This window comes from Acomys minous (assembly GCF_964271855.1).
Source record: "Acomys minous genome assembly, chromosome: 12".
NCBI classification, from domain to species: Eukaryota; Metazoa; Chordata; class Mammalia; order Rodentia; family Muridae; genus Acomys; species Acomys minous.
In genome coordinates this window covers 336,305-356,255 of record NC_140493.1, presented here as the reverse complement: position 1 = coordinate 356,255, position 19,951 = coordinate 336,305, and the positions used below count along the sequence as shown (strand labels likewise).

General features: G+C 45.4%; 1 protein-coding gene across 5 annotated transcripts in view; it reads right to left on the bottom strand.

Moving 5' to 3' along the window:
* CBX5 (chromobox 5) overlaps positions 1–19,951 on the bottom strand; it is a 37,929-nt gene that overhangs the window by 10,085 nt on the left and 7,893 nt on the right. For 2 of the 5 annotated variants that reach the window (XM_084750659.1, XM_084750662.1), the window contains exons 2-4: positions 10,977–11,144; positions 4,186–4,372; positions 121–221 (exon numbers count right to left, since the gene is read on the bottom strand). In XM_084750659.1, coding sequence (XP_084606785.1) covers positions 121–221; positions 4,186–4,372; positions 10,977–11,113 — 425 coding nt within the window. In that variant the 5' untranslated portion in view covers positions 11,114–11,144. Of the gene's footprint in view, positions 1–120; positions 222–4,185; positions 4,373–10,976; positions 11,145–11,680; positions 11,801–12,679; positions 12,790–12,919; positions 13,009–19,951 lie in introns of those variants that run through there. The other 3 variants (XM_084750661.1, XM_084750660.1, XM_084750658.1) reach the window with 3 other exon arrangements.

The window sequence follows — 19,951 nt, the reverse complement described above, 5'->3', positions numbered from 1 at the left end:
GGCCAGCCTGGACTACAAAGTGAGTCCAGGACAGCCAGGGCTACACAGAGAAACCCTGTCTATAACCCCTGCCCCAATTAAATTTAGGAATTCTCAGTTTTACACTCTTTCTTCGCTCACCATTTCATTAAGAACATTAAGTCGCCACATGAATCTGTTGCACCGATGATCTTTTCTGGTTCCAGCCCTCTCTCGAAGCCACGGGCGATGTCATTGCCCTGCTATAAATAGAACAGGAGATCAAAGCCTATGGAGACCACCACCAAGACAAAACAGACCCAACACCCCACCGAAAACCAAAACCTGTTTCTCAGAACAAAAAATCATAGCCTTTGTTAACTTCACTTGATTCCACTTGTTATCAATTCAGAAATTTCTTGAACTCGAGAAATGCAACACTGACTGATCTAGGTCAGTCAGTGACAGCTATGCAGAGAGATTTGTGCAACAAGACATAGCTGTCTTTCCTGCATTCCCTGAAAACAATTAGGGAGGGGCCCCCAGAGAGCTTGAGCAGCCTGGGACTCTCCGGAGCCTCACGTGGGCATTCCTCTAAGCCTGGCTCAGCACAAGCTAATCTGCCTGCTATTGCTTCTGAGACACTGAACAAACCCATCTTTACTCTCTTATCTTCAGATATACTTTCTCAGCCATACCCTTTTACACTTTTATCTTTTCTTTTCTTTTTCCCTTTTCTTTTTTGGAGACAGAGTTTCTCTGTGTAGCCTCGGCTGCCCTGGACTCACTTTGTAGACCAGGAGGGCCTCGAAGTCACCTACCTATGTCTCCCTGTGCTGGGATTAAAGGTGTAGGCCACCATGCCCAAGTCTTAATTTATCTTAACAGTGGCCAGTAGTTTTAATATTTCACAGTCATCTATATTTTGAAAAGCAGAGGTAAGAAGGATGCAAGACCAATACTCTAAAAAAGTCAAATTTTGAAGACCACAAAGACTAGTTTGTGTATAACTTGGGAGAGGAGCCTCTGACCTGCCTATTCACATTGATTGGGGCTGAGACCTCAAGCACCTGAGCTGACCACTCAGAGTGCTGGGACTTGATCTCAGATAATCATATAATGTACATACAGCAAAGGCTAGTCCAGGTGTGATGGCACTGAAAAGAACAAACTCTAATTTTATGCACATCATAATTTTTCTAAAATTACAGGCAATAACACAAGCTCACCATTAGCAACAGAAAAACTGCCTTACGATTTCGCAAATGATCCAAATCCCACCCCTCTCTCATCATCTTACGTCCTTCGAAATACGGAAACAGTACAGTGAGACCCAGTGGACACAGGAGCGTGTAGGCCAGCTTGGTAATCTGAGGTTGACGCCTGGGCCTCACATGGTAGGTGGGGAGTATCAACTCCCACATATTCCCTGACCTACATATACAAGCACAGGACAACCCCCAAACAATGAACAAACAAATATTTTGAAATAAAAACCCAAAACTTGCACAGTCCTGGTGGTCCCCAGAGAGACCAGAACCCACATCAGGAAATAAATTCTAGCCATGGATCAATGGAAAGATACTGACTTTTTAAGACAGCCTCTTTGGGGCATTTAAGGGGAATAGGTTCCCAGATGCAAACACAGCTGTTCACAGCTGGAATGCTGGCATAGGGGCTGAGTCATACATCATCTCTGGCAGCTGGAAACAGTCTGCTACACAGGGAGGGAAACAGGGGTAGGGTGGGGGATGGAAAAAGAATGTTCAAACTGCTGAGAAAAAGAATGTTCAAACTGCTGAAAGGAGCTGAGGCAAGAAAAACACTAAACTCATCCCAGGCAGTGATCTTAAATCAGGCATAAAAAGGACTAAGAAATTTCTCCTGCCGTGGTCTAAAATAACCAGTCTCTCCCATACCCTGAAAACACCTGACTGCTACCTATCATGCCAGTTGTCTACTGACAGCTGCCAGTGTTGCTGAGAATGCTATCGGGGGCCCCAGACAAATGCTGTGAGGTAAAGGATGTCTGGAGGTTGTTTTCAAGGTCAGCAGCTCCAGAGAAGCCCTCCCAAGTGGCCAGGGGCTCAAAGCCAGATCACTGCCTTTAAAAGAACAAAGACCCTAAGTTAAAGAAATGTCTACTCTCTCTCACAAATACATAGTTTAAGGTCTTTGGTTGTGTTATTTGCTATTTTAATTTAATTAGAAGTGAAACAAATTACAAAAGCCAGGATACAAAGAGCTATCAGGAAAAAAAAAAAGGACCTACTACCAAGCCTAAAGATTTTTCTTCAATTCCTACGGAAAAATCTGGAAGAAGATAACTGACTTTTACAAGCTGTTTTCTACCCTTCACACATGTGCAGTGGCACACATGCTCATACACATGCAAAAAACAAACCAACCAACCACGTATTAAAATTTAAAAAGTTTCAGGCCAGCCAAGGCTACAAAGTGAGGCTCTATCTCAAAACAAACAAAGAAAACAAAATAAAACCCAAGTCCTCAGCCAGTGCAAGCCTTTAATCTCAGCACTCAGAGGCAGAGGCAGGCGAATCACTGTGACTCCTGGAGGCAAACCAAACAAAACCAGAGGGATCTGGGGAAAGTAACTAGGGCTGTGGGAACAGTGGCATGGTTCGTGCCAAATCCCGAAGCCACTTTTCTGCGAAGGCCATTGGACACAGAATCTGTGTGATGCTGTGCCCTTCTTGGATTTAAACTAATGAAAAGTAAATAAAGGTGGATTTGTGCTCTTGTGAAAAAAAAAAAAATGAGTGAAAATATCCAGGTAAGGTGGCAGAAGTGAAAGATCTACACTAGCCAGAAATACATTGAGTTGAAAGTCAGTAAACGTTATAAAGCATGACTTTTGCCTCTGAGGAACAGAGAGGGCCAGGTATATAGTTCATTTGGCAAAATCTTGTCTAACATGCAGCAAGTCCTGAGTTCAGTCCCTAGCACAGCATAGAACAACATGAAACTATGCTTAGCACAGGACCACCACCTCAGCACCTGGGATTGTGAGGCGGGAGCAGCAGTTCAAGGTCATCCTCAGCCACATGCCAAATGTGAGACCAGACACACACAAGGAACCCTGTCTCAAAACAACAAAAACTAAGAGAAAGATAAATGTTATTGATGGGAAGACACACAGACCTCAGAGGCTCATTAGCCAACAAGCCTAAGTGAATCAACGAACAACTGAAGACAGACGTTTCTGCGTCTATGAATATGCACACCTGTACCAGCACACCCGTACTAACAAGTGTATCAGCCATACACATAAACATATCACACAATATATAGGAAAGACAACAAGGAGCGAAGCAGTAAACATCAGCTTTGCTTTCTTTGAATGTTATTAGTGCGCACAGGTGGGCAGGTGCATATGGAGGGCTCAGGGGTCGGTTTTCTCCTTCTACACTAGGAGAGGTATGATTTGAATTCAGGTCTTCAGCTTTGGCAACAGGCACCTTAATCCTGAGCTAACTGCTTGGCTACTTTTCTTTCTTTAAGAAGCAGTGATGCATGCCTTTAATCTCAGCACTCGGGAGGCAGAGGCTGGTGTATCAATGTGAGTTCAAGGCCAGCCTGGTCTACAGAGTGAGTCCAGGACAGCCAAGGCCACAAAGAGACCCTGTCTTGAAAAAACAAAAACAACAAAGAAAAAAAAAGTGTCTTCCTCAGCTGGGCGTGGTGGCGCACACCTTTAATCTCAGTGCTTGGGAGGCAGAGGCAGGCGGATCTCTGAGAGTTCGAGGCCAGCCTGGTCTACAAAAGCAAGTCCAGGACAGCCAAGGCTAAATAGGGAAACCCTGTTTCGAAAAAACAAAAATAAATAAATAAATAAAAGTGTCCTCCTCTGGGTGCTAGAGTGTTGGCTCAGTGGCTGAGAGAGCTTGCTGCTCTTCTAGAGGAGCTCCCAACAGCTGTAACTCTAGCTGCAGGGAATCCAACACCTTCTGGGCTCCCTCAGACAACCACACACAAGACACACGGCCACACACATTTCTATTCATGGAGGAGGCAGAGTGGACTGCACTTTACATTAGTTTTTAACACTTTATACAGAATTAGTGCTACACCAGTTCTCACTCAGCCAGGAGTCGCTGCAGCTAATCACACTTCCCAAGAAGCTTTTGTCCAACCATATACCTCGAGGTGTAAATTCCGTTCCAAAGAGCAGAAGCAAGCGGGCAGAGGGAGAAGGGAGGCGCTCACCTCTCTCTTTTTTTTAGATTTTATATCATCAGCACTGCTGGAGAAACTGGATTTCCTCTTGTTTCCTTCTGACTTCTCCCGTGGCTTGTTGTTTTCACCCTCCTTCATCTTCTTATACTTCTTCATAAACTCAGAAATTAGTTCAGGACAATCCAAGTTCTTCTCAGGTTCCCAGGTATTATGCTCCCTGGACAGGAACAACAAAGACAAAAGGCAAGGCTGAGGGTGGTGGCGCTCACCTGCCATCACTGCAGAGCACGCTGGCAAGGCTGAGGGTGGTGGCGCTCACCCGCCATCACTGCAGAGCGGGCTGGCAAGGCTGAGGGTGGTGGCGCTCACCTGCCATCACTGCAGAGCGGGCTGGCAAAGCTAGCAAGCTACAGCCTCAGCCCCTTTCAATGCTAAAGTTGGGACATAGAAGCAAAGGGAGGAGACACAGCGCAGTAGTAAAGTACTAGCACATGTAATGCCAAAGGTTTCATCACCAGCTCTGCAGAGAAAAAAATATCCCAACAAAATTGATCTTAGATTTCACGGAAGCTTGTGGGAAAAAGTATGTTCACATGAAGTATTACTACAGCAGCAGTATTATTTTGAAGGGCTAAGGATCAAACCCCAAACCAGGATTTTATATTTGCTCCACCACAGAGCTATACCCTTAGCCCCATAGCAACACCTTAGTAGCCAAAACCCCAAAACAAACCTGAATGCTCATCAGCTGATAAGTGGTATAACTGTATAGTGAAATGGTATTATGCAACAAAAAGAAACAAAATCTCAAAAACAGTACACTGAGTTAAAAAGCAAACAAACACAATATGCTTTCTTTCTGATTCTATTTCTCTGACATGCCCTGGCAAGATATATTTTAGATTAGGCTCAGAAAATATTCTGAAATGGGAATGTGGTAACAGTTTCACAACTCTATAAATACTGACCCAAACCAAACTGAGGCAGGCGTGGTAGCGCATGCTTTTAATCCCAGCACTGGGGAGGCAGAGGTAGAACTCAGGCTAGCCTGGTCTACAAAGTGAGTTCCAGAACAGCCAGAACTACACAAAGAAACCCTGTCTCAAAACACAAAACCCATCAAATCGTACAATTTCAGTGGGGCGGGCGGACGGGGTGGGGGGAGCTGTCCTGGAACTTGCTCTGTGGACAAGGATGGCCTCAAACTCAAGAGATCCACCTGCTTCTGCCTCCCTACTCCTGGGACTAAGGTCATGTACCACCACTGCCTGGGGTAGGTAACTCTTATGGCTGGAAGATTATACCTTAATAAGCCTGTTTAAAACTTCCATTATGGGGCTGGAGAGATGGCTCAGAGATTAAGGGCGCTGTAACTCTCGCAGAGGATCTGAACACCTGTAACTCCAGGGCCCCCAATGCACTCTGGCCTCCACAGCTACCTGCACACCATTCACATACCCCACACAGACAAACACATGCACATAATTAAAAAACAAAACTATGAGGCAGTGGTGGCATACACCTTTCACCCCAGCACTCAGCCTGCTCTACAGAGCCAGTGTCAGGGCAGCCAGGACCACACAGAGAAACCCTGCCTTGAAACAAACAAAAAAATTTTTTAATTAAATCTTTAAAAACAACAAAAACAAATCCAGTCTAGAAGCTGGGTATATAGCTCAGTGATCAGAGTGCTTATTCAGACATAAGTAAGGTTCAATGGGTGCAATAGCTTTTCTCCATCAAAAAAGTCCAAATTTAAATGCTTAATTAAGTGCCAAAAGAGTGTGACTTTACACATAGTTGCCTGTAAAAAAAAAGGATAACTTGGTAAGTCGAACATACCTCCAATTTTTCTTTTCTTTTTTTGAAAGGATTTCTCTATGTAGTCCTAAATATCTTAGAATTCACTATGTAGACCTGGCTGGCTTTGAGCTCCTAGAGATCTGCCTGCCTTTGGAGCGCTGAGATTGAAGGCACGCACCACCAGGCCTGGCTGTCATCTCCCTAATACAGCTCAGGCCCACCAGCCTAAGGGGTGGTACTGCCCGCAGTGGGTGGGGCTCTCCTATACTCAGAAGCCTCCTGCCTCTGCCTCCCAAGTGTCGGGATTAAAGTTGTGCACCACGATGCCCAGCAATACCTTTCCATTGCTACTGTCCTGGATGTTACTTACACACTCCAGTAAGTAGGAGTTGGAGTACACTAATTCAAATGTGACAGACTCGAGTCTATTGTCACCAAGTTTTATGTGAAATCTGAAATATGACCTGACAAAACACAAAGCAGGAAGCCCTACAACATAGAAAGTAAGTTTTTTGAGAAGAGGGTATCATGCAGACAAGGCTGGTCCCAAACTCTATATAGTCAAGGCAACTTTGAACTGCTCATTCGCAGACCTCTCCCTCCAGAACACTGGGATCACAAGCACTTGCCACCACGCCTTGTCCTTTACCCAGTGCTGTGTCCCATGCAAACACGCCACCAGCTGAAACTTATTCCCAGTCTTCTCTATAGGTTTCTATTTATTCTATTTTACTTTGGTTTTCTCCTTTGACTCAGAGTCTCTGGCTGGCCTGGAACTTGCTAGGTAGATCAGGATGGCCTAACACAACAGTCTCTGCCTCTCAGAGTGCTAAGATTATTGGTGCGTGCCACCATACCCAGCCTCTCTCTGAGTTTAAAGACAATCTTACTGTGTAGCCTGGGCTGATCTTCAACTGTCTGAAATTCTCTTGTCTCAGCCTTCCAAGAACCTATATTACAGGAATGAACCAACATGCCCATCTTAATTTTGATATTCTCAAAGCTGTCCTCTGTATATTTATAGCATGGATTTTAGAAAATCAAAACTACAACAATCTTGTGGAATTAAGGCAAAAAAAATAGTACCTACAAAGAAAAAAGCTGTACTACCATCCCTTTCCCTGTTGGAGAGTAAGCACCAGGCTCTGGGTTGTTTTGTTTATAACCTGTAATTATCTTTGAGCAGGGAGCTGTTGAAATTAAATCTAGGGTCTTTGGCCAAGTAGTGCAGACTTGTGACGTTCCACAGGGAAACGAAGACTCCATTGTGTGACATTTTGGATTAAGAATCTGTGGCACGCCAGGCATGGTGGGGCACGCCTTTAATCCCAGCACTCCGAGGCAGAGGCAGGAGGCAGGAGGATCACTGTGAGTTCGATGCCAGCCTACTCTACAAAGAGTGTCCAGGACAGCCAAGGTTACACAGAGAAACCCTGTCTCGAAAAACCAGAAAGAAAAAAAAAAGACTCTGCGGCCGAGACCCTTCTGGGGAATGTTTCCTCAGGGTCAGCATATGGAAGCTATGTTTCAGTCAGTAGGGGTCCACAGCTCCCCCTCAAGCTTGCAAAAATGGGCTAAGCATGCAAGTCTCCCACACTGTACTGGTTTTGAAGGCATTAATAAATCTCTCGGGAAGAACAATCAAGGCCGGGTACCAAGAGGCAGGGCTAGTCAAGGACACACGGAAAAAGAAAAAAAATTTTTTTTTCTGGGTGTAGCGGCAAACACCTTTAATCCTAGCACTCTGGAGGTAGAGGCAAGTAGGTCTTTGTGAGTTCGAAACTAGCTTGGTCTACATAGTGAGTTCCAGGACAGCCATAGCTACATAGTCACTCCCTGTCTCAAGGGGGAAAAAAAGATTACTTTACTGTATTGTGGAAATGTGTCTGTGTGATGGAGGAAGCTATACTAGGGCATTAGACTCCCTGGAACTGGAGACACAGGCCCTTGTGAACTGTGAGACAAGGGCACCAGGAGCCTAACTAGAGTCCTGTCAAAGAGCAGGAAGCACTGCTAACTGCTGAGCCCTGTCCCGTCGTGTCCCCCACGCCCCCCCTGTCCCGTCGTGCCCCCCGCGCCCCCCGCGCCCCCCCATCTCAATCCCATTCACTTATGACAATGCTTAATCCATCAGCCCCAACTTCGCCTTTCACCTCCATATCTATGTTAAGTACCAAAAGCTCAGTTTTAAGAATCTTTCAGTGTAAGTCTAAGGTCAATCTGAATTCTTCACGTATTGCTTAAGCTCTTGTTTGAGGGCTTTCCTGTCTCTCACTCACTTCAGTGGTTTTCATACTCGGTGAGTAGCGCCATCATTCCTCTTTAGAAGGATGAAGCCACGCTCAGGATATAGCCAGCTAGGAAGAGCTCTTGCCTAGACACACAAAGTGCTACAAAACCCAGTGCAGAGGCCCAGAATACAGCACTTGGGAAACAGAAACATGAAGATGAGAATTTAAAGGTTATCTTAGGCTACATAGTATGTTCTAGGCCAGCCTGGGCTAAGTTCAATGGATGCTAAGTGTCCTGTAATGCATGAATTAGCTTACCTAAAATGTCCAGTGTTCCACTGAGTAATGGTAAGCCCTGTCTAGGTCCTCAAGGGCCTGACTCTTAAAGCCATTGGCAAAATATTAACTCTTTGAACAAATTTACTTTTACCTTTTGTTTCTGTTGTGTTTGATTCCTATGTTTGTTTTTTGTAGTAGAGAATCAGACCCAACACCTCACGTACGCTGGGCAAACACTACTGCTGAGCTGCGTAGCTCCTGCCTAAGCCTACACTTGAAAGCTGGGATGTCAGGCTGGGGAAACGGCTCAGTAGGTGAATATTCTTGCTGTCTGAACCTGAAGACCTGAGTTCAGTCCCCAAGCTCACACCTGGATGCCCTGGTGTTCCTACTGTTAAGTTGTGGCTCAGGCTATAGGCCAGCTCCAGGCACACAACCAAACCAAGAGAACTTGACTTATACAAGGTGAAAGTGGGCCAGGCCTGGTGCTGCAGCGGAGGCAGGCAGATCGCTGTGAGTTCCAGGCCAGCTTGGTCTACAAATCGAGTCCAGGGCAGCCAGGGCTATACTGAGAAACCCTGTCTTGGGGAGGAAAAAAAAAAGGTGAAAGTGGCCTGCCTCTTAGAATAAAAACTACTAACAAGCCGGTGCTGTGGCACACCCCTTCAGCCTGGTCTACAAAGCAAGTCCAGGACAGCCAAGAGAAACCTTGTCTTGAAAACACACACACACACACACACACAAATAACAAAGAAAAAGATAGTTATATTGAAATGTTAGTTATAAACTGGGCATACCTTTAATCTCAGTCCTAGCCTGGAGCTCAGAGCTCCATCTGCCTCTGAGAAAGCTAGGACTAAAGGACTGGCTTCGTCTATTAAATCTTAGCGGCTGCATGTGAGTGCTAGAGCTTTTGGTCCCTTCTTCACTGCCATGTACACCTGGCTAGTTGTCCCTCAGGCTCCCAGGGATTCCCTTGTCTGTCTCCCATCTCAGTATATCACTGCGGGGAGAGATGTGCCTGGCTTTACATGGGCTCTAGTGATGCCAAACTCGAATGCTCACACTTTGCATGGCAAGTGGCCGACCTATGCCCACTGAGACCTTGAAGCCCTGTCTCATCCCTGGTTTTGTTCTATCTTCTTTCCCTGGCATACCTGAGGGTCAGCTCAGGACCCAGAGCATGCTGGGTGGAAGTGTTCTACTACTCGGCTACACCCACCTCTTCGCCCTGTTTTATTAAGGGGGAAGGTCATGCAATTAGCCAATGTGCCAGAGAAATGGCTCAGCATTAAGAGCACGCTCTCCCAGAACTATGGTCTGATTCCTCCACTCACATAGCAGCTTACAACCACCTGTAACACCTTGTCTAACTAATCCGATGCCCTCTTCTAGACTAAGGGCACCAGACAACACGCATGTAGCACAGGCAATATATACAGGCAAAACACTCATACACAAAATAATAATAATTAAAAAAATGTAGCTGGGTGTAGTGGCACAGTCTTTAATGCCAGCACCTGGCAGGCAGAGGGAGGCAGCCTCATCTCCAGGCCAGCCTGGCTACTGAGGGAGTTCCAGGACAACCAAGACTACACAGAGAATACCTGTCTCGAAAAAAGAACAAGAAAGAATTTAAATAATAATTAGAATAAATCACACATCATTCACCTGTATCTTTTTTTATATATAACTGTTTCAATGTGCATTGGTGTTTTGCCTGTGTGTATGTCTGTGTGAGGGTCAGATCTTGGAGTTACAGTTGTGAGCTGTCATGTGGGTGCTGGGAATTGAACCCCAGTCCTCCTGAGGAGCAGTCAGTGCTCTTAACCACTGAGTCATCTCTCCAGGCCCAAAGGATTGTTTTTTAAAGATTTATTTATTTATTTATTTAGTGTCTTCGTGCCCTATCTGCATGTAGACCTCCACTGTATCTTAAGGGATAGAAGAAGAATCTGGTCCCAGAACATCTGGCTCCCAAATCCTTAAACTACTCTTCAAAAGTAAGATCATTTAAAAAATCAGCTCCAAGCTGGGCAGTGGTGATCATGACTTTAATCCCAGCACTCAGGAGGCAGAAGCAGGTAGATCTCCGTGAGTCTGACACTAGCCTGGTCTACAAAGCGAGTCCAGGACAGCCAGGTCTACACAGGGAAAACCTGTCTTAAAAAACAAAGATCAGCAGCTGGAGAGGTGGCTCAGAGATTAAGGGCACTGACTGCTCTTCCACAGGTCACGAGTTCAATTCCCAGCAACCATCTATAATGTAATCTGATGCCCTCTTCTGGCCTGCAGGTGTATATGCAGGCAGAACACTATGTACATAATAACAATAAATAAATCTTTAAACAAACAAAACCATCATCTCCATGATAGGGAGACTAAGTAGTCTGCTGCCTCCCTTGATTCTCATCAAAGTGTGAAAAACACGGACAGTGGCTCATGGGCAAGTAAACCAGGTTTTTGTACCTCTACAGAGTCCTAAAGACTGAAAAAGGAAGCACTTACTCAGAAAAGCCTTTCCACTTCAGCAGATACTCCACTTGCCCCTTGACCATGCGCCTGTCCAGCACCTTCTCCACCACGTACTCCTCCTCATCCTCTGAGGAAGAGCTGTCGGCTGTCCTCTTGGTTTTCTTTCCCATGTCCGCCTGAAGGAGTCCGGCCACTAGGTTCCTGAAACAGGGAAAGACGACACGGTTACAATCCACCTGAGGGTTAAAGTCACCACCTCTGGATGGAGTGGAGGGCACATCAGTCAGCCACACACTCTTCTCTTTGGTCTACAACTATTCTAGGACAGGGCTACAAATTTAAAATAGTCAATCCAAATAAGTTAATAAAATGGGCCAATCTACATTTCCCTAACAGTAACTTCTCTTCAGCTGAAGAAATTTAAAATTGTTAGCTAGAACAACTGTTTAACTCTTTAATTTTATATTCCAAAAAAAAGCAAACAGCATGGAGAGTTATTCCTTAGCATTTCTGTAACAACTTGTGAGCCAGGAGCTCAAAGAGAAATGTGGAAAACGTTCAGTTAAAGGAAGCAAGACAGAATACAAATATTTTCCTCCAAGGTGAATAAAGCTCTTTATAAAAATGGAAAAAAAGAGAGAGAGAGAACCTTTCTTAGCAAAACACACACACACACACAAACACACACACACACACACACACACACACACACACACACACACACGGCCGTCTCTCACCACATTTCCAGCGACTTGGTACATTTCCCTTAAACAATTTGAGCCTGTCCCTTCAGAGTATCCATCAGCACACAAAAGCAAGGCTGACAGCTCAAACACAGTAAGCCTCCTTTTTAGCAAGCTCATTCGGGGATAGAAGGGAAGAAAGGCAGAGGGGAAAAAAAAATCAAAATTAGTCACTAGACTGGCCCATAATTCCCAGGGCTCAGCTAACTCAAATAGTTATGGAGGTACCTCGGCTTTTTACTGAAGTTGATTTTGGGCCAAAGGAAGAGGAGGGGGAGCAAGTCTGGCCACAGACTGCATCAACATGAAGCCTCCTCAGAACACAGGAGACTATTCATCCACCCCAGGAACCGAGCAAGGCAGCACAAATGGAAACTGAGTTAAGCTCAGAAATATGCATGTCAGGGGTGCTCAAGAGAGAACCTAGTCTAAAATCCACATGGTTGTTACCATAATGGTTCCAAAGGAATTCTTCCTTAACAGTGTTAGAGGGGACCCAGTCTGGACAGCCAGACAGCAGGGAGTGATCCTTTAGCTGACTCCATTGTTATTTTACTATAATCTCTAAACATGTTTTCCAGAACATTCCCATCTTGGCCAGAAGGCCAACCTCAGGAGTAAACCGGCTACTAATATCAGAATTCTGCTCAAGTCAAAGAAGCAGAAGTTGTATTCATCGCTTTATTTCCAATTAGTAATTTTTTGAAAATCACTCCAGGAATATGATGTTGAAAACCCTACCTACAGAACTTATGAGTATGCCCGCCTCAAAAACCACTTGCATTAATTTCTGACCTATGATAACTTTATTTGAGAAAGAAGACACCGGGGGAATGTAGGTAAAGGGTTTTAAAATAATCTTTCCATGAATTTAGAAGACTCCTAGACATCAAAAATATATAAGGTTTATTTCAAATAAACACAGCCTCCGTCCTCACCACAGACAGGAAATGTCATAGTCCAGGGAGAGTGCCCCGCCCCCACCCCACTCACCTTGGAATTTCCGGGAGCTGAGCAGATTAGGTCAGAGCGCTGGGTTAAAACCAGCCCCATGTTGGAAGCATGCAGTTTAGCATTGTGGTTATGGCTTTCCCTGCCTCACCAGGGGAAAAAAAAAAAAAAAGGATTTACATATGTGTTCTTCAGTTTGAGGGAGGGAATATTTTTCTTTATACCTTCATGCTGAAGAGAAGCCCTCAAAGTAGATCAATATGGGTTCCTTCCTTTACCTACCGGATCGCCCCTGCTCGTTCTTTCCCTCTGGGCTAACAGGAGGGGCCTCCCCTCCCAGGTCTGGGGCTTGGCGGGCTGGCAGCTCCCCCGCCCCCACCCAGCTGCCTGGGCGCCACTGCGCAGCTGTCCCAGTCCGTTGCCATGGCAACTGGCAGCCGTACTAGACTGAGGAAGAGAAGCAAACGGAAAAAGTTAAAAGGCTTAACTTTCTTTTTCATTGCAGACTGGGTGGAGAAGTTGGACGGCACCTCCCCTGGCCTCGAGGCCAAGGTTTTCAAAGTGCGGGGAGTTAGTTCTTTGGTTTAAGGTTCAGAATTCAGGCTTACCCCTCCCAACGCCCTGTGAATCGGTAACATTTTAGGACCACCTAACAGGGTTACAGCGCACGGGAAGAGGGGGAGGGGCAAGCGTAGGTCTTTCTACAACAGACAGGACAAACCATCCTTAATCTAAAACAACTTTGGACAAAGACTTTTCCACCCACTGTCACTGCACAGTTAACTAAAATTGCTTGAGGGAAAGAAGTAACCAGAAAGCGAGCTGGGTGCATTTGGTGATACTATGTAACTTCTCTTGTTTGAGAGAATTACAAGATATAACTAGAACCCAAAGACTTGAAACGCAGATGAGGGAAAAGCTTTGTGACTTGGGAACTGCTACCAGAACCCACGGCCTTATACAGACTGGGCTACATCCTACATCCCTGTTCCACAAAAGAACCATGCATCTGAATTTACAGGTAGGAAAAACTAGTCCCTTAGTTTAAAAAAAAAAAGGGGGGGGCATTTGGCCACTGCCATTATGGTTAAATTTAAGTATTTTGTTAGTTATTCTTGTAATGCTATAAACAGACTTTTAGCAATTATTAGTCTCTGATAAAATAGTGATGCACAGCTCTTCACATTAATAATCCCTAATTAGGCTAAAGGAATGGAGGCCATAGTAAAACAGCAGAAGCAGAAGACCAGGAATTCAACGTCATGCAAAACTACATAGCCAGTTTCACAGCCACCCTAGGAAAGAAAGAAAACCAGACCATAACATATACAATGTCCGTTCACTTGGCTCTTTAAAAAAAAATTTTTTTTTAGCCAGGTGGTGGTGGTATACGCCTTTAATCCCAGGAGAGGCAGGTGGATCGCTGTGAGGTCTACAAAGTGAGTCTAGGACAGCCAAGGCTAACACAGAGCAACCCTGTCTCAAAAAACAAAACAAAACAAAAATTTAGAAATCCAAAATCAAAATTGCTTTGCATATAAGAATTTAAACTTTACTGTAGTATCATGCTTTAATCCTAGAGTTCAAGGCCAGCCTGGTCCACAAAGCAAGTCCAGAACAGCTAGGGTTGTTACACAAAGAAACCCTGTCTCAAAAAGCAAAACCAAAAAGTAAGAACTCCACAGGCTAAGAGATGAGTACCTCAAGCTTGCAGAGGAGCAGGGCTCAGTTCCCAGCACCCACAGGTGGCTCCCCTAATTCCAGTCACATGTCGTCTCACAGCTTCTTCGGGCCTCTGAGGACAACAGACATATATGTAGCCCACAGACATACAAGCAACACTCACATACATAAAATAATTGTTTTTAGTTTTTCTTTTCTTCCTTTTTTAAAAGATTTTATTTATTTATTATGTATACAGTACTCTGCCCCCATGTGTGCCTGCCCGCCAGAAGAGGGCACCAGATCTCATTACAGATGGCTGTGAGCCACCATGTGGTTGCTGGGAATTGAACTCAGGACCTCTGGAAGAGCAGTCAGTGCTTTTAACCTCTGAGCCATCTCTCCAGCCTCTTTTTTCTTTTTCTTTTCTTTTCTTTTTTTGGTTTTTTCAAAACAGGGTTTCTCTGTGTAGCCTTGGCTGTTCTGGACTCGCTTTGTAGACCAGGCTGGCCTCGAACTCACAGGGATCCACTTGCCTCTGCCTCCCTGAGTGCTGGGATTAAAGACGTGCGCCGCCACCGCCGCCACCACTACCACCACAGGGCTCCCCATCTTTCTCTTAACCTTTGTAATTAAGGAATATGAAAATATCAAAATACAGTCAAGGAATAAGCTTTACATCAACCCTCAGCCTCACTGAGACAGAACAAACAGCTGGGAGCAGCAGCAACGCGGGAATTCCCACACTGGAGAGGCAGAAGCAGGGCCAGGGGCTCACTGTTAAAAGCCAGCCTGGGGCCGGGCGTGGTGGCGCACGCCTTTAATCCCAGCACTCGGGAGGCAGAGGCAGGCGGATCACTGTGAGTTCGAGGCCAGCCTGGTCTACAAAGTGAGTCCAGGACAGCCAAGGCTACACAGAGAGACCTTGTCTCAAAAAAAAAAAAAAAAAAGAGCTACATAGCAAGATCTTGTCTCAAAAGAAAAAAAGCCACGGCTGTATAGGTACCTCAGTAATGAGCACCGGCTGCTCTCTCAGAGATCAGGGGTGAATCACAGCACCCACATGGTGGCCTTACATGGTCTGACTCCAATCCCAGGGGATTTGACACCCTCTTTTGACCTCTGCTAGCACAAGGCACATGGGGTGCACAGGCATACACAAATAAATAAATCTTAAAAGATAAAACTTAGAGAGGTCCCCACGGCCTACCCACTTGGGAAACAGTTGGGTTTATATACAAAGAGCTACATTACGGGAACCATCACGAGGCCTCAGCTTGCTTCCCAAGCCTGATCCCTGGACCCCACTCATCGACGCTACAAAGTTGTCTTCTGGCCTCTACACACTTGCCATGGTGTGCATACCCTGCTACACACTGTATGTGTGTGCGTGTGCAGTATGTGTGCAAAAACAAAAGACAAAATATTCTCGTTATCTACCTTTTCCCGTATAAAAGACTCAGCTCTACCAACCCTGCTCATCTGTAGGAGCAGCCTGAAGGGCACAGGAGCCAAGGCCCCTTTCTCTATGGGAAATGGGTTTTGTAACAGCTGACAAATCAAATTGGGCCTGGTGCCAGGAGTCAGAGTCCAACCGTAATATTCTTTAAAGAATGGCGTGCAGCTGTCTTGTAAATCCCCTGGACAGTCACAGACAGAAGCTGGCAAGGATGACGACACGGTTCTGATGGAACGTGTCTTACCTTAACCTTGAAGTTACAGATCTGCTCAGGAGCAGCAGTAAGAAATGAGAAATGCACCCAGACCAGGGAGGGGACATAATTCTCTTTTAGACAGTGCAGCACAGTGTATTCAGGTCAAATGAAACACAAACGCAGACAGGCAATTTAAGGCTAGTGCCTGGACCAGATAAAGCGTCAACACGGGTGGTCCTCGCTGAGCCTGGACGCGAGGAACATTCTGGCATGAGGAAGGAGATGCAGCCAGCAGGATGACGGGGAGATGAAGGCCGAGGAAGAGCAGCCTGATCCTTGTGGGATCTTCATGGGAGGGCGGGGAACCGCGCAGGTGTCTAGAGAGCTTCTTCAAGCAAAACATCTACTCTTTCCTAAACACTGATCTCTAGTAAACGGAGCACACACCATGGATTGCAGCAATAGAGCCCACAGGGCTAAGAAAAAAGCAGTGCCAATGGACATTCCAATGAGGAACATAAGACAAATTCACTTTCTGGGCTCCTCAGCCAGGGACGTGGACAGAAGTCAGTCTTTGTGGTCAGACAGAGTCAAAAGCACATTCCAAACCACTGACAAGGAGGGGAGGGGGCTCCGGGGTAGCAAGAGAGGGAATGCCGGGAATGGCGGGGCACACCTTCAACCCAGCACTCACAAGCAGGTGGATCTCCATAGAGTTTGAGGCCAGACTGGTCTACAGAGAGTTCAGGACAGACACGAAGAAACCCTGTCTTGAAAAAACAACAAAAGAAGGGACACAATTCTACACATTTTAGAGTAAACCCCACTGGTTCCTATCAATCAGAACAACAGTTGTAATGGCAAACTGTCGACAATAAGCAATCACTGAACAGTAACACCCGCGACCTCCCTGCCATCTGAGGCTGCTCCAACCTTGCCAGTCTGCGGCTACTTTTAAATGCAAGTCGTCCTGGCTTTTCTTAAAGGATCGTGGTATAACATGCACTTTTTTTTCATTACCAATTAAGGAAATTTTTTTGTTTGTTTTTGTTTTTCAAGACAGGGTCTCTCTGTGTAGCCTTGGCTAAATTAATGAAACATTTTAAAAAGCAGTATGGACTACAGCTAATTGATGAATTGCTTCAGATTTGGAAGTGGTATCCAGATGCTTCTGGATCACAATAAGAATTCTAGGGGGCTGGAGAGATGGCTCAGTGGTTAAGAAAACTGCCTACCCTTCCCAAAGTCCTGAGTTCAATTTCCAGCAACCACATGGTGGCTCTCAATCATCTATAATGTAATCTGATGCCCTCTTCTGGCCTGCAGGTGGTCATGCAGACAGAACACTGAATACATAATAATAAATAAATCTTAAAAAAAAAAATCTGTAAGCCAGCCAGGCATGATGGTGCACACCTTTTATCTCAGCACTCAGGAGGTAGAGGCAGGTGAACTCCGAAAATTCAAGGCCAGCCTGGTTTACAAAGCTACTTCCAGGAGCCGGGCGTGGTGGTGCACACCTTTAATCCCAGCACTCAGGAGGCAGAGGCAGGTGGATCACTGTGAGTTTGAGGCCAGCCTGGTCTACAAAGTTAGTCTACGACAGCCACAGCTACACAGAGAAACCCTCTCAAAAAAACTGAAAACAAACAAACAAAAGCTACTTCCAGGTCATCCAGAGCTGTTATGCAGAGAAAGCCTGTCTTAAAACAAAGAAACAAAAAACCTCCAGACAGCAAGCTCCAGCTAAAAAGCAGGGAAGGGAAAATATGTGCAAATCTTCCTCTTATCACACAAACTAACTATGCGATTGATCAGCGGCTTCAGGCACCAGGCTCCCTCCCACCTCTTCCCTTTCTCTCTAAAGTATGTTGTCCTCCAACATGCAGTAACTCCCCTGCCTCTGCCTCCCTAGTTCTGGCACACAGCACTATACTCAAAGAGAAATTGCAATTTCTTTTCTTTTTTCTGTTTTTTTAGAGACAGGGTTTCTCTGTATAATAGCCCTGGCTGTCCTGGAACTCACACAGATCCACCTGCCTCTGCCTCCTAAGTGCTGGGATTACAGGTGTCTGCCACCACACCCAGAGAGAAATTGCCATTTCTTGGGACCCTTGGGGAGAGACTGTGGGCTGAGGCAAAAAGCTAAGTGTAAGGAGGCCAGCCTGCACTACCGTGTAAGACCTTGTCTCAAAAAACTAACACAAACCTGGCAGTCTGACGGGAAGCTGCATCAATGGCTGGCCGTGGTCCTAAGGGCTAGGAGTGATCTTGCAGTCACAGCACATGGACAGATACAAACAAGCCAAACCTACAGAACCACTTCACTGTGCTCCCATGTTTTGTTCTTTGTGAATATTAAAGTGCCAGCAGTCTTAGGTATGTAACACATACAACAGAAAGCTAACATACCCTCCGTAAGGATACTTTCGTGCACTGGATTTATGATTTCTAAAGATTTAGTCATGTAGCATTTTAACAAGAACAGCACAGCTGCACACAACAGCTATTAGGGCTGTGTCAGGGGCTGTTACAAGGCCGATGACCACCATCCCGCTACACTGGAGTCATAAGCACATCCAATTCAGGAGTTGGAAGCTTTTAAAGTATCTCTGTCAGATTACAAAGAGTTAGGATTGACTGTGGTCATTAGTAAGCCACATACAGGGAACACAGACTATTACAGTTGAGAGAAAGGGGTGTCTGCTCCCTGTGGCAAACACTCACAGCTCATCACCCTTCTAAAACCAGACTAAGCGACTGAGGGTATAGTCTGAGCTCAATCCCTAGAACATGCCCCAGAAATGAGAAGCCAAGGCATTGTTTCAACCAACTATTTAACTTCGTTGAGACAGAGTACTGCTGATTATACACGCCTCCGGCTACAATGAATGGAGTTTTGAGTAAAAATCTTTCCTTCCTTTCCTCTGTCTCATCCCTTGGCTGGACAACAATTCTGCTGCCTGTTTCCAGAGTGCTGGAGTTACAGGTGTTACCCATCTTCCTCCTTTTGTTTTCAGATTAAATCACAGACGTGTTAAAGGCCACTCTATGGCTCCACTTGGGTGTATGTGCCCCTCCCCAGCTCTGACCTTTCTTTTCCACTATCTAGCTCTGGGTGGCCCAGAAGCGATGACAGACCCCGTATCTGCCTCTGCAGTTCAGGGATTAAAGATGTATACTAATGTACTCAGTTGACCACTCTTCTCTTCTTGTTTCAAACAAAGGAGAGTTGGGAGTTAATAAAGATATATTAAGCTGGGCAGTGGCAGCAGGGAGATCTCTGTGAGTTCGAGGACAGCCAAGACTACACAGAGAAACCCTGTCTCACAGAAGGGGGTATAAGACACAACCAACACTGGGTATGGGTTCCTCAAAGGGCAATGGCCTGACCACTATTAACTTATAAATAAATGTGGACGACAGAACTCAACTCTCAGAATTACCTGACATGTCAGTCTGATAGACTGGAATTTTTAGCAACAAATTCTTATCTCAAAATGAGGCTATTTGAATGTTTTCCCTTCTCATTAAAATCTACTGAATCTCCCTCTTAAGTGTATGTTGTCATGACATTTAGTTAAGGCAATGGCAAATTAACCACTGGGCACATACTATATAGCCAACTCTTCAAAGATGAATGAGAAAGTACAACTTGGCATCATTATTGGAAAGTGTCTTCCAGATGGCGCTTCCTAGCAACCCCAGCCCCTCTGGCACGTCCTGAACTCACCTTAAAGCCCTTCTCTCAAGCGGCTGTTAATCTCACACCCACTCCTCTCGATGCAAAGCATGAGTTTATTTATTTATTTATTATTTTTGAGCTGAAGTAAACCTTTTATTTAAAAATATGGAACGCTTCATGAATTTGCATGTCATCCTTGCGCAGGGGCCATGCTAACCTTCTCTGTATCGTCCCAATTTTAGTGTATGCGCTGCCGAAGCGAGCAGGAAGCATGAGTTTATAAACTTGTCACTTTATACACATGCAAGCTGC